This window comes from Teleopsis dalmanni, chromosome 1 (genome assembly GCF_002237135.1).
Source record: "Teleopsis dalmanni isolate 2A chromosome 1, ASM223713v2, whole genome shotgun sequence".
Lineage (NCBI taxonomy): Eukaryota > Metazoa > Arthropoda > Insecta > Diptera > Diopsidae > Teleopsis > Teleopsis dalmanni.
This window is the reverse complement of record NC_051846.1, coordinates 19,641,840-19,657,655: the sequence shown is the minus strand read 5'-3', so window position 1 is coordinate 19,657,655 and position 15,816 is coordinate 19,641,840. Positions and strand designations below refer to the sequence as shown.

Below are 15,816 nucleotides of genomic sequence, written 5' to 3'. Positions count from 1 at the left end.
TTTATATATTTTCTTTTAAACTCATGTGACAGAAAAAGATATTGTAAATTTCATAAAAAAATATGAATAATTTTGAAAACACATAATAATAATAATATTATATTAACCAGTCCTAATATCTTTCTCTGTGACATTTCTTTTACTTAACGTAATTTTCGTTTTCATTTCTGGCTTAAATAAATTTGTAAATCCAAATATTAAGCCTCTTTAATGTTAATTGATGCTTGAAGGCAGGCTTTTATATATCTACGGCTTAAAGCTTTATACAAATTTCCTTAAGAGGTGGCTTACACTGAGGCTGTAGATATTTTTCACCTACTGAAAAAAAGCGATTTTAAAATCTTGAAATTAATAATTTAATTACAAAAAGTGATTTAATTTTTTTTAAGTGCCTATTCACATTTACTTATTAGTGGTAGCTTTTATTAAATAATAAACAATTTTATAATAAGTCTCAATGACACAGACGATTTTTTAAGCTGTGTTTATATAGTAGATGCTGTATAATGCCCTATGTATATGTAGTATTTTTATATATGCATCATTGCTTCACTTAAATAAGTTATTTAATAATTAGGATATTTGACATGAAATATAATATCTAATTATGTTGAGTCTCTGTTCTAGGAAAGCAGCTGTATTTTTGGATTTTTATTTTAAGAATTTCGATATTGGTATCCTTGTAGATCTAAGGTTTTTTAGCAAGCGGTCATAACAACACATCTTAAAGGCATCTAGTTTGCTCATTGGTAAAATTTTTTAACTTCGATTTTTATGCAATAGGGTCGAACTAACTCAACGCAATACGTTATTGCGTATTGCGATCAAAGTTTTTATTCTTGGAAACTTATTGACCTTAATAAAGTGTTGAATATATGTTAAAACATCAGTTCTTAAGATATTTCTGTCATGAAAATGATTATATTAGATTTGTTAAAATTCTGTAAGGTATTGAATGAGTTAAAGGCGTGACATAAATCTTATATTTCCTTATTGAACAATATTTGCCTATTAATATACAATTTAATCCGTTGATCTTTGAATGAATCGAATGACATTTTAAATGGTTTTTTCTTTAATTCAGACAGATTAACTGGATTCGGTCCATGAATGAAAGTGATTCCGTGCATATGAAAATCATTGAAACTTTATTTATATTGTATTATTACGAGTAAATATTATGTGGTGAGAATATATTTGTTTGAATATGGCCGGAATTAATGCTCAAGTGTGGTTGAAGGCATATTTAATAAGAAAAAATGAGCAATATAAGAATCTTTCTTCTTAAATGGTGATGAACCAAAGACGAAGTTAAGTGCATATGTATATTCAAGCAGTCTCGTACAGCAATTATAGACGAATTCGGATGTGAGGAAGTTTAATGGTAAAATAAGATTGTGAATTTATAAAAATCTTATGTTGAGCCTTTTCCAAGCTAGCGCATCTGGGCACTTTAACTCTATGATGGCTGGGGGGTTTCTCCAGAGTCCCACCCATCTCACTGACTAATTTGAGTATTCCTCATAATCTTCGTTATTATTCAATGATTGATTTAAGATCTGCGTACCGCCCTGTGATTACTTAGTGATTACTTTGAGATTAGATAGCGCTAAGTAGGGCAGCCTGTCGGTTTTCGTGTATATCTTCAGAGCTTTGTCCTTTATGTAGTTTTTGACCGGATTTATTCTAAGGTCTCTTAGCATATCATTCGTGCGGATGTACAATGGAACTTTGAAGAGTCTTCGGAGAGCCTGACTTTGAGCAACTTGTAGCTTTTGAATTTATATATATATATAAAATATTTATGTGAATGATATTTGAGCAGCAGATTAGTGATTAGTGAATATCATCATCAGTGCTCTACAGTGTTTCTGTGGGAAAACATTTACTTCCCCTCCACCTATATCGCGACCTATATCGCGACCTATCTTCGCGACGTCAATGTGTGTATATATAAACTATATGGATCTAACATATAGATGGAGTACATAATAAAATTTGTTAATCCGAAGCGCGAATCTTTATATTTGTCTTATTTATAAAACATTTGATAAAAAAGAATGTCGTTCATTGATTAAAAATTATTATTTAGTAATAAAAAATACTGTCAATTTAAACGTCTAGACACCGATGATGCTGACCATTATATTTGTCCTAATGACTTATACAAAGAATGCAAGTATTAACCTCTATGCTGCGTTATTGAAAGTAATAGCCTTTAATTTAAAGACACAATTTTGGTATGCTATATCTGACCAATAGAATAAACGTTTTATGATATGTTAATTTTATGTATTGAAATTCAGTATTAATTTTATTTATGTTATATATCAAAATCAAATTCCTTTATTATTCAGTATTAAAATATTTATTATAACTCCATTTATTAAGCTACTTATTATTTAATGTTTTTGTTTTATCTTATAATAGACATACTTTGTTACCTTGTAAATAAGATACATGTGTATTGAATTTAGAGCAGCACTTTAAAAAATAGAAAAAAAGACAGAATGAAGTTTTCCATGCGGTTACCGATCAACGCAATTAATCCGCACTTATTTAAATTTACATATAAGCGAATTAGTTGCTGAGTTTAAGTTATTCTAAAAGTGTGTAAATTATAGCAATTAAGGTAATTGTCACCATTAATCTAAATTCTAAATATTTCGAACCAAATTTATCTCAGCGTGTAGCGCGTAACTGATAAAATGACATTTTTATCGTAATTATAAATTAAAGCCTTCATACTTGAAGTTTCGTATTCGCACTTAATAACTATCGTTTTTTTGTAATTAAAATAAATTAATTCAGAAACGACCACTCATTATAATAACAATTAAGAGAATAAAAAATAAGGGAACTTAAATATATGCATTCTGAGATTCGATGACTTAATAACATTGCGTTATCGAATCTCAGAATGGTTACAGGTTCAACGGGGAGGTATACAGTTCTAAGGTGAATTATTGCTAAGACTGTTGAAGTGATAAACATTAATCCAGTTAAGGCGTAAAGAGGAGTTTTGAAGACACCTCGAGTTAATAAAGAGTAAAAGTGCTCAAATGCACTGGCTCAAATAGCTTCAACATAAATATAAAAAATAATAAATACCAAAAATAAATAAATATAATACGTCTACGAACAGAATAGTATTAAAATTTAACAATTAAAAATAAAAATATAATTAATATATATATATTAATATAATTAAATATAATTAATTCAATTATTCTACAGCTGGTTTATGGATTAGTTCTAATATAAACACAGCAAGTAAAATTGTTAATAAAAACTTTCATAGCAAAAGTAAACTCCAGAAATATATGCGAACATAAAAAGTCAAGTATAGCTTTGGATCAGTTGGTTAAGGTGCGCTGATTCTGAGCTACACATTCGGCAGGACTCGAGTTCGATTCCTGGTACTTGCAGTCTCAAAAATAATTATTTACGAATAATTAAATACAATTAGAATATATTTTGTAGAATATGTTATGTTACAGCACATCTCTGACTGTGTTGTTAAGTTCAATTTTTGATAAGTTTATATGAAAAACTATATATAATATAATTAGCAGTATGAATTTTATTATACACAATAATTAAATTTTCCTCAGGGGCATAAAGGTTGATCTCATCAAAAAATACATAAAGGATAGAGCCCTGAAATTATTTGCGAAAACTGACAGACTTACCAACACCGCGTTATCAAATCTCAAAATGGTTACAGGCTCCTCGGGGAGGTATGCAGATCTGAGCTCAATTATTGCTTAGTCTGATGAAGTGATAAACAATCTAGTCAAGATGTAAGAGGGGTTATGAAAATATCTCGAGTTAAAAATGAGTAAAAGTGCGTCAGTGCACTGGCGCAAAACAGCTTCAACATAATAATAATTAAATTTTAATGTAAATTTATATTTAGATTTTTAATTTTCTAAAATTTTAAAACCAGTATCTGTAAATCAGTTTTAAGGTAAAGTATTATATGCCGTCAATCAAAATGGAATCTAACTTACCAGTTTAATTTGTAATGCTTTCCAGTATATAAATCCATTAAGAGTCAATAATTTATAATGAAATGAAAGTATTTTAAAATAAATGAATATTGCATATTGAACTATGATGAAAACCAATTTTTCTAAATATTCGAAAACTGGGCACATGCTGAGTTTCGCGATAAAAATCTATTAAATGCCATAAAATATCCTAAACTGTACCAAATTTGTTTGCCAAAATAAAAAATCACGCCAGGCTTTGTGTGGTTGTTGTTTGTTTTGGATTAAAAGATATTTTTACCTCTTATGCAATGCAGACAGGGAAAAAAATATTTGTTGAAATACTTTCGCTTCCACGATTCGTTACTGAGCCCCTCAAATATTTCACGCCAAGTTGCCACGTTCGTTCATCTGTCTCTAAGCTGGGATATGCCCGTCCAAGCGACTATTTCTCAGCGTGAGTAGCACTTAGTGTCTTCTATTTTTTTAAATTTATTTTTATTCAATAATCTCAATTATTTTTCGTGTTGCACTACATTAGCCGCTCACGTAATTCGTACAAAATGCAAGACAGACATAAAATTTAAATTAAAACAGTGGCCAACACAAAATGTAAATAAATTTGATAAAAATCATGTAAGTTACACATTTTGGCAACAGCAGAAATGCAAATCGCATGAAAATAAATTATTTACATTTTTCACAAATGCAGATTTAAATTTTCTTCAAATGGTATTTCAAATAACTTTGGGTACTTGAACAAATCGAGTAGTCACTAATGTATGTACTTAGTATATGTCATGTATGGATTGCCTTTACTTTGTAGTTCAACTATGTGAACTTCATTACATTATTCTAACATATCAAGATTCTAAACTAAATGACATCTAGTAATTCACTCTATCAAGTGATCGCTATCAGTCCATTATTTTAATGGACATGTTGACCTAAACATTACACTTCCTTATTTTGTGGTTTAATGTATTCGGAATAATTATTTTCTGTATTTAATACTACTGTATTTATCAGTTCGTTCATTTGTTGCATTCTAAGTACTTTTATATTCTTGCCATTGTCGATCTAGTTTAACTTAAAGAAGTGGTGATAACAACACATCTATAAGGCTTCTCATTTGTTCATGCTTGAATTTTTCAGCGTCGAGGTTGTGTCTCATGAAGTATATGGATGGCAAATATTATTCCAACTTCTTCAACTTCAAAACTACCAAGGTTACTCGAATAGACGAGGAACTTCGCACTTTTCACGTAGTCGGAATCCTCCCGACATCCTCCAGGTAGAGCTGGAGTATATTTTGTATCAAGATGTGGTCACTATCTCAATTTTTTTTAAAATGGTTTTTCTTATATTTATTATTTTTCTAATGGATTTTTATAATATTTATTGATTTTGATTTAAAAATACATACCTATTTAATTAAAAAGTCCATTCATTAAAGAGTTTTATGAACAAATACCTTCCGCTCAAAAAGTATCAGGATTTTGTTGTTTGTTAACTACTCCTTAAGTAATAGACTTTTTTCAAAAAGTTTTTTTTGTTATGTTGGTACACCCTTTCTTGACATATGGTACAAATTTGAGCGCTATCTGTCAATTAGTTTGTTTACAGCAGCTGTTAATGTGAGACTACCTCAAGTACACTTAGCGATTTTTACTATGTCATCGCTCAGGCATCATATTCGCCGGGTCTGGATCCGTGCGACTTTTTTCTATTCTCGAAACTCAAATTGCTCCTTCGTGGTAAGCGTTTTGAGTCGAATGAATAGGTAAAAGAGAATTCGCTGAAGGAACTAAAAGCCATACCTTCACGGGCCTACGAAAAATGTATGGAAGATTGGGTTAGGGGTTGGCATATGTGTATCGCTTCAGAATGAGCACATTTTGAGGGAGATAAAAAAATTTGGAATAAAATTTAAATTTGTGTGTTTTATTTACAAAATCCGAGTACTTTTTGAGCAGAACCTAAAAATTATATATGTAAATAAAAAATTAACAATTTATAATAACAAACAAAGTAAAATTATATTAAATACAAGCAGAATATAATTATATTAGTTAATAGTTTTTTCAACAATAATTGGTGTTAATATTTTGATATATGTATAATATGATATATGCATAATATAATAATATAATGAGCTATCAGAGGTGTTATAAACGGCTGCCTATTTTTTATAATGCAGTCAAGGACATTGCCAAAATATTTGGTGTTAATAATTTTAATGAAAATTAACTTCAACTGCTATTTATCATTTTTAGTAACTATTTTTATTTTATTTTTTTTATTCGACATATAAGTATCAGTTAAGTTTTAATCGCTTTAAGTATCTTTTATTCGATAGAAATTTGTATGTTCCTAAATTCGATGCCGTTAGTCAAGGTAATCTTTTAATTCCATACGGCATTACTGTCAACTACTCAGAATTATTTATAGTCAAATGTGTAATTCTTCAATTGAGGTATTTAGTATTTAGTATGATTTATGTGTAATATAAAATTAATATTTTTCTCAACAATCAGTGTTTCGCTTTACCTATAATTTATGGCTGGTAAGGAAAATATATTCGCACAATGTGTTTGATATAGAAAATATTTTGAAATAATCCGCGATCGAAAACAGCAAATCTGTAGGTACAAGTTGATGTGTTTGGCTACGTAAGCTCGACCCTCCCAAAAAACTGCACATGAAAGACCCCGCTAAAGGTCAAAACAACAAACGCAGACACACTTGCATGGACTGACTTAAGTGCAGTGTTCCTACAACAAGTTCGTTGTTACAATCTGCCACTTGCCATTGGTATACGGTGGATTGCCACTTGGTAGTGCATATTAACGACTTTAGTATTTGGCCAAAATAAGTCTAACAGCATTTGATCTTTTTGGCTTACAAGTTTTAATATGACTTGGTAATGCTATGGCAGAGCTGGCAAAGTTTGTTTGGTGATTTTGCTGATTTTGGTAATTTTAGTGATTTCACTGATTTTACTGATTTAATGATGAAGTTAACGATGTACAAAATGATGTGGAAAAAATTGTAATTGTGGGAAAACGCATCTTTACTAGGTTTTGATTTAAAGTTAAGGTTTAACCACAGATATATTCTTTGTTTCAAGCTTAAACAATTCATTTTAGTTTTTATATTCAAAAGCTTTTGAGAATATTTTCTACTAAAAGCATAAATTTTCTGAACACGAAACACATTCAGTATAAGAATTGCTAAAACGCTTCTATCTCGTCTTTGAAATAAGAGAACTGGTATCTAATTATAAAGCATAAAAATTTCAATTTGTTCTTCTTTAGCGTGGGTGGACAAACGCAGATTTTTTCAAGATTAAAATTAAAAACAAAGAACAAAAATTAAGATTGTTCTGGAATGTCAGTACTGATATTATTCTTAATATTATCAACATCAATTTCAGGCACAATGACAGTGCACGAAATAGTGTGGCCACTAAGTTAGTCTTCTCTTGGGTCAGAGGCAAGCGATATTAATATACATAATTGTGGATTATTTCTGAAAATTAAGTTAATCAACGAAGACACTAACTTAACTCCTAGATTAGAGTGTCTGAAATCTGGTAAGCGGAAACTAAGAGAATTGCTTACTTTCCCAAGGTAAGATATATGTTAGATTGGGACTCATATAAGTGGTCATTAACTATTTGGTAGACATTATCTCAGGCTAAGAGGTTCATTGTGTGAGTGCTCTAGAATTTGTGGGAACGAAGAAAAAAGCAACAGTTGAATATTTCAATTATAGATACTTAGTATCTATATACAGTATCTATTATCTATTATAGATATTATGTATTTATTATAGATACTCTGTATCTATTATAGATACTCAGTATCTATTATTTATTTTATATGCTCAGTATCGATTATAGGTATTTAGTATCTTTTATAAATACTCAGTATTTATTATAGATACTCAGTATCTTTAAAGTGATTATAGATATTATAGATACTGAGTATCTAATAGATACTAATAATATCTAAGATTACTTATCTAATAGATAATATAATAGATACTGAGTATCTATTATCTATTACTATTATAGGTACTCAGTATCTATTATAGATACTCAGTATCTATTATAGATTATAGATACTCAGTATCTATTATAAATATACAGTATCTTTAATGTGATTATAGATATTACAGATACTTAGTATCTATTATAGATACTCAATATCTCTTATAGATACTCAGTATCTTGAGTTAGATTCTAGTATCAATCGACTACAATTTGACTCAAATATTAAGCGGCGACGTAGGCTTTTTAGAATATTTTTTCAGTTTTCAGCTGGCAGATAGTCCCTACTGCCCAAACTGCCACAACGTCACAGAAAGCGCAGAACATGTAGCATTTCGCTGCGACCGGTTTAATGCAGAATGATAACTTCTCGTGGAGGCTCTAGAGTATCTCCCATCTTCTAGCAGCGTTGTACATGAAATGTGTTCAAGCAGCTCTAAATGGAATGCAGTAAGACTTTACAAAGAGGAAAGAAGAACAGCTGCAGTGATAAACCTGCAACGATGATGATTACAAATATACAGTCTGAAAAATGTAGTTAATTGAAATGACGCCAAATAACTGACGTTTGAGCTTCGTGCTCTGGACGGACGGTCTCTTGACGAAATATCAAATCGGTGATACTGAGAGAGTCGGGTAATTTTAGTGGGTTGAAATCTCACATTGACTGGGCTTTTGATTGCTTTACATTTCGTTAGACAACAAAGAAAAAAATAGATACTCACGATACCGAAAGAATTGTCGCCACTAGTTTGAGTTCGTAAACTAAATCTAAGTTCTTCTAAGATTATTTCAATTAAAAAATAGTATCAAGATTATATGAAATATTCGTCTTATATGGAAAACTGTACAATATTTGTGGTATACCCGTTGAGTAGATGAGTTTATAATTATGTCACTGCTAGCTTCGAAAGAAGTGTCTTTCTCTGTGGTTACTTGACAATTGAAGCATAACAAAATTTGCATCTGCAGATGATTTGCTTTTACTGAAGTGGAAAATTTTTACATGAATTAAAAAAACAAAAACAACAACAAATTTGAATTGTTTGCAATATATTTTGCTGCAATCGTGTCAATTTCCTTAAGCTCATCATATCTTATAAATAAACAAGAAGTGTGACAAATCAAGCTTAGTTCGCGCAATCATTTCAAGTCATAAAACAATTTCGCTAAAATTGTCAACAAGTAAAATTATTTAGAAAAGCTGAAATATTTTCTTTTTATTTTTTAAATTAAACAAATTTGCCATAACTATGCAAACTCATAAACATGGAGCTGTCAGCGATTTGATTGCCTGTAGTTTTGTACAAAGCAGACGAGTGATTCCATTGAAATGCATCAAAACATACTCGCCTGCGTGGTTATTGCTGGCAGTGCTTATCATTAGTGGCATACCAGCGCCAACAATGCTATTTAGCCATGCGTTGGGTTACTCCTATTCACGATTTTACGGACCTGTTAGTGGTCCCGAGCAGAAGGTGTTTGTACACGATGCGCTAAATGGTGGTCATAGCATCGATTATATTGCCAAACCAGAGTATGAATTTGCCTATGGCGTTGAAGATGCACAAAATTATTTGTTGCAGAATCGTAAGGAGACACGTAACGGAGATGAAGTTAAAGGGGTTTATAGGTAAGTAAGTAGTTAGTAAGTTTAAGCTGTATTATTAATAGGTATTCATAATTTAGTTGAAAGGTGCGAAGATAACTTATGAGGCATATTAAAGATTATACATAATTGCTTTAAACGATTATAGAAAGCTAATATGATCGACTATGGATTTTAAGTGGAAATTTGGTTGATCGAAAATTTATGTTTATAAGATAAAAGCAATCAATTTCAGCATTCAAGCAATTTTTTTTTATATTTTTGGCATATTAAAGTAGTGCTAAATTAAAAAAAAATTCAAAATAATTTTATAAATATATAAACAATTATAGAGAAAATTCTTTTATCGCCTACCATTTTTGTCAGCTTAAGAGAGGTGTCCTATTCAAAGTTAAAAGTTGTACCAAATAATAATAATAAAAAATTTGTTTGGAAAAAAATTATACACCTAACAGGATTGTTTATTTAGAGGAATGTTTGTTTAAAGAGTTTTCACTGTAGTAAGTTTAAATGTTGTTATAAAAAGATAACATATGGTAAATTGTCTTTAGTAGTATACCTAAGCGCTTTAAGCGCTTTTTTTGCATTAAATACCTAGGCATCACGTTTGATAAGCGGTTCACTTGGCACAATCACATACAAGTCAAAAGAAGTAGTTGCAAAAAATTATTCCAATGCCTACAACCATTTTTCAAACACAACAACCTTAGCGCGAAGAACAGAAAGCTGATCTACAGCTGCCGACTCTACTATCCAGAAGTTATAAGTTGTTCAAAGTCAGGCTCTTCGAAGACTCAAAGTGCCATGGTACATCCGCACGAATGACAGACTAAGAGACCTTAGAATACATCCGGTCAAAAAATATATAAGGCACAGAGCCCTGAAGCTATAAGCGAAAACTGACACGCTGCGCTACTTAGCACTATCTAATCTCAGAGTAATCACTTACCGCACGGGGCGGTACGCAGATCTTAGATCAATCATTGAATAATAACGAAGATTATGAGGAATACTCAAATTAGTCAGTGAGATGGGTGGGATTCTGCAGAAACTCCCTAGCTATCAAAGAGTAAAAGTGCTCAGAAGTACTACTTCGGAAAAAGCTCAACATAACACTAAAATATTTTTCAGCATTTTAAGTAATATTTTTTTGAAATCGATTATTTTCTAACACAATATTGTTTCATTAGTTGTTGATGAGTTGATGAGGAATATGTTGCATTTTGTACATTAAATTCTTGTAAGTTAAAGCATATACTATATACTTTCAATCAATATCAAAAAATGAATTAATTTAGCAAGTTTTATTGATTTATCTGTTAATGGGATATATGTAAAGTATCTGTTTTAAAAGCTTAAGTAATGAAATTTCGCACAAGAATTTAATCAGAATCCAGATTGATAGAGCATACAATTTCATAAAATTGGTTATCTAGTCTCTAGATCTAGACTCTAGATAGGATAGGTGCAGAAAATAAAGTTTTATTAACATTCAAAATATTAATTTAATAAAAATATACTTTAATATATATAGTATGATATAAATATACTATAATATATAATAAATAAATATAATAAAAATATACTCTACTCTTCTCTACACTAGAAGAGTTCATTTAACGATGTCTGTTTGTTTGGGTGCCTATTCCTTCTATCTGTCTGTCGGGTTATATGTAAAATGTTTCTTTTTCGACTGATTTAATAAAGTTTCATATAAAAATTCATAGAGTATCCAGGCTGACAAAGTCCACTATTTTTTATATTGGTTTATTATTAAGGTTTGCTTGGCGTGACATGATTCCAAGCTGCCTCTTTACTGGGCATAAGCTATCTACAAATTTCCTCCACCTTTGCCTACTTACTGTTACTTCTCTGAGCTTAAAAATTTTGATGTATGATCTGCCAACGTGTGTGGATGGGCTGTTAATTTCGTTTAGTGTTGATATGTGCCGGTGATCTTAGGTCTTCCACTTCTTCTACTGCCTTCCGGATTATATGTAAGGGGTTGAAAACCAATTTCACTTAACGGTTTTCGTAAGTTGTGACCATTCCAGTTGTGACCATTCCTCAAAACAGTGTAGCTGCAATGTAGCTGTAAGAAAATGAGATTATTTAGAATTCAATGCAAAATCTATGTGCAAAAATGCAATAAACTTGCAAGAACAACAATGTTGTGTTGTAGTTCACTATTATATAATATAAATATATAATCATAAAGATATAATTTTATTACATATTTCTATCAGAACTGTGTAGAAAAAAATTTTGTCACAGCGCTGTAACTTGTTTAAACTGGTGATTAATTCAAATTAATCTTAAATTTAAAACTGAAAAATATTTTTATTTATGTACATATAATTTTTTTTATTTTAATTTGTTTTTTTTTTTAATTTATTTTAATTTAACCACTTGGCTGAAAATTATTACGCGGCGCCTACTGCGCATATCACACATATTAACGAAAACCAACTCAGCGTGGTTGACCCTGATGGAACATTGCGTGTGGTAAAATACACAGCGGACAATGTCAACGGTTTTCAAGCGTCAGTTACAAAAGATGGAGGTAGTCCAATAATTCATGGTTACAATACTGGTTCACAGGACAACGGAAATATATATGTGAAACACGATGAACAACAGCCCAGCTATGATGAAGAGTATGTCAATGAGAATGGCGGTGTTGATTATAATGAAGACGCAACCGAAAACAATCAGGAAGCCAAAAAAGATTATGAGGTGCATGAAGATCAGACGGAAAATAATATAGAAAGTGATGCAGTAACTACTGATGATAATAACGATGCTAATGAAGAAGATGATGATAATGATGGCGGTAATGATGAGGATGAGGAAAATACTGAAAACAATGAAAAATATGAAAAGAAAGAAAAAGGTGATGATTATGACAGTGATGAAGAATCATACGAAGATGCGGAAAAAGAGGCAGCGAGTTATGAAGAAAGTAATAGTGATGAGTATTATTAAGCAAATGAAATAGTATACATACTCGTATATATTGTATGAATTTAATAATATTTTTAGTTTGTGATCTTAAATAAATTAGTTTATATTAAGTGTTATGCGAAAGTAAAAGTAATTACTTTATATAAATAAATACATACATACATAATTACTTAGCTATAGTAAATTAATATATTAACTTAAAAATAATAAAATAATGAATTTTAATTAATAGTAATAAAGTAACTATATATACTTCTTTTTTATAAAGATAAACTCAATAGTACTATAATACTGTTGCTGACCAACTAAGAAAATATTCATCTTGGAATAACTTTATAAAGAAAACAATTCTGACCTAAATAAACTATTAAAAACTATTAATGCTGTCTTAGCAGTGTTTCTCAATATCAATGATGATTGGTCTTGATTTCGAAATTTCAGATGTTTGTGATTCTCAACCTTTGCGTCAAGACCAGAGTAACTGGATGTGTTCTTCTTTTTTAAATACATACCATATATTCTGAGTACTAGATGGTACTAATTTACTTACTTAGTTGGCCATTACAAACGTGAGCCGATATTGACCACTAGCCTCCCCACGCTCAGCGGCTTGCTGTCGTCAATGGATTGTAAAATGTATATTAATATCGTTGGTCCCTTATTCCTTCTACTGAAGATGGGAACGTGCTCTATCGCGTTTTTACTAGCAGTAGAAAACGCGCATTTTTTTCCATTCGCAGCAAAGCTTTTCATCATTGTTGGTTATAGCTAAGATTCAGAACCATATAGTAGAATAGATATGGATCACTTAGCCTGATGTAACTTCTACCAGGAACAGTGATTCTTCGTTGAATATGTAAGCTGAAGTCATTTTTTTCGAATTTAGGATTGATTGGGATACATTTTGTGCTTATTGTGTTTCATTTTCTACTTTATTTTCCCATACATACATAGCTAGGTGTTAGGTACTGATTAAATATATATACTCTTTAACTCTCTTATGTTGTAAGGCTTTTTTGTATGTACACGTCAAGGTAGAAAAAAGTATTTAATTATTTATTAAAAAAATTCTATACAACAATTTAATAAGAAGCAATAGCAATAAAAACCTTAGTTCAATAGAGGTTGCGGAAAAAAGTACGAAAGGAGTTTCTACAGTGAAGCCGAAGCTCTCTTAAATTAAATTTCGAAGATAAATGAAGAATTAAAGTTTCAGTATTGATATACATCAGATAGACAAGTAAAGGCTTTTAATTACTTGTGCAGGCAGTTTGATGCGTAAAGGGGCTTGATACTGTATGGATTTATTTTGTAGTAATAGGTGTAGTTTGGAGGAGTAGAGTTGATGTCAGAATTTTTTAAAAAGGAAAGAAGTAAGGTTGAAAATATTCTATTCTTCTTGAGTTATAAAATGTTCTATTTTTCTTGAGTTATAATGTTAAGTAATGGAACTCGGCCTACATCATTGGCAATTTTATTAGCTTAATGGGGATCGAGATGAGTTTAATTTTTTGACTGTATCTAATAAGAGTGTGTGGTTGGAATGTATAAGCACTTGCAATAGTGGAACGGAGGTGAGAATCTGGTACTATGGGAGTCAGGTACCCACAGCTTCGACTGTCCAGACCAACTGAGGTTGACCGTGTTATAGTGTGTGTGGTTAATACCTAAACTTACGCGTGAAAATGATTGGTATTCATTTATCATCATTCAGTGTGGTTTTTCGTATTTATCACTAAAGATCAGCAGAGGTTGTGTGGGCGTCGCTTCTTTCCAAAGAGGAAATTATGTTCGAAACACATAACTTCATTGGTACCGGCGGAAATTCATTAGAATTTCCAATTGGGTGTTTATCGGCGGGTTATCTTGAAACACTGGTTTGTAAAGCACTGTGGTCTTAAGCCTTAATGGCAGGTACCCACGCTAGACAACACTGTTACTGTATTTAATAAGAGTGCAGTTGCTCTTTGATATTAAAGTACTGTTCTTAGAGTAATTTTTAATTGAATTTGTGGGAGAGAGACTATCTAAATATATATGGATTTTTTTCACTCTCTTATGTTATTAGGGATTTTTGTATGCACACATACAGGTGAATATTGGATTCATGTGCATAGTTAAAATATATGTAATTTTAAATTGTTTCATGTAGGGGTTTTTATATATAACCATCTGGGTGTGTTGTATGTATATACATATATATGTATAAGTTTTTGAGTGCTGACACAAAGGTTAAATCAGCTTCTACTGTGTTTAGATGCGTACAGCTAAAATATATATAACAAACACCCATACACCCATCTATACGTAAAAATTTTGGATTTTGACACAAATGGTATATCAGCCTTTACTGCGTTCAGGTACGTACTGATTAAATATATATAATTAATGAATGAGTGTTTGATCTGGTGTTGACATAACGATTATGACTGCTGATCTATGGCTTTCCTTGTGCTTCAAAATATTTTATTTTTTATTATTAATTATTGATTATCTTTAATTAGAAGCGTAACGTATTAATTAACTGTTTTAATATTTGTGTAAAGTGTTTAATTTAAATTAAAAGAAATCGTCACAATGCTTCATAAAATCATATGTGTAATCTACGTGAATATTAAAATTATTTATGCATGTAATTTTCGTTAAAGCACTTAATATGTGAGGATTTTAGTGCCAGTAAAACTATTTTAACTTTTATTTTTCAATTAGTTTTTGATTAAATAAAAGTGGAGCAAAAGTGAAGCATAACTTCAAAGTGGATCAGTGACTTTACGATTGCCATTCGCACAATTTTCATATGAAATGTGCCTACATGAGCAACAACTGCAACAACAGCACAACAACAACAACGGTAACAGCAACAGATACTTATGGAAAATGTTGCTGTTGCTGTTGCTGGAAAAGTGTTATAAAAAGTTGTGCTGGTTACATGAATTCCAAGTGCTGTGTGAGTTGCTATTATTGCTACTGCTGACCAAGTGACCACTTTGTAGCTTGGATGTTGAGTCGAATGTGGATGTGGGTAAAATGATAAAAATTCCAATTTAAGCGAAATTAGGTTAGCAGTGTAACGTTTTAATTGACAACAAATCCAGATCTAGTTGGGCTTTTGGCTTGACAGCTGCATTTTGTGTGTCTGCAGCAGCACCACTGCAGCAGAAATAACAAGACCCAAAAACAACCCAAACAAACTAACA

General features: G+C 30.8%; 1 protein-coding gene across 1 annotated transcript; it reads left to right on the top strand.

Moving 5' to 3' along the window:
• The first annotated feature begins 9,299 nt into the window (after positions 1-9,299).
• Positions 9,300-12,640, top strand: LOC119677811 (uncharacterized protein DDB_G0290685). Its single transcript, XM_038089341.1, has 2 exons — positions 9,300-9,679; positions 12,130-12,640. Exons 1-2 carry the CDS (start codon positions 9,300-9,302, stop codon positions 12,638-12,640), a joined length of 891 nt encoding a protein of 296 aa, XP_037945269.1.
• Positions 12,641-15,816: the final 3,176 nt, after the last annotated feature.

What these genes read in the sequence shown, in the direction of transcription:
- LOC119677811 (XM_038089341.1), top strand. Translation starts at nt 9,300, where the DNA reads ATGCAAACTCATAAACATGGAGCTGTCAGCGATTTGATTGCCTGTAGT. An exon ending in GAAGTTAAAGGGGTTTATAG is followed by an intron (nt 9,680 to 12,129) that starts GTAAGTAAGTAG and finishes AAACCAACTCAG; the next exon opens with CGTGGTTGACCCTGATGGAA.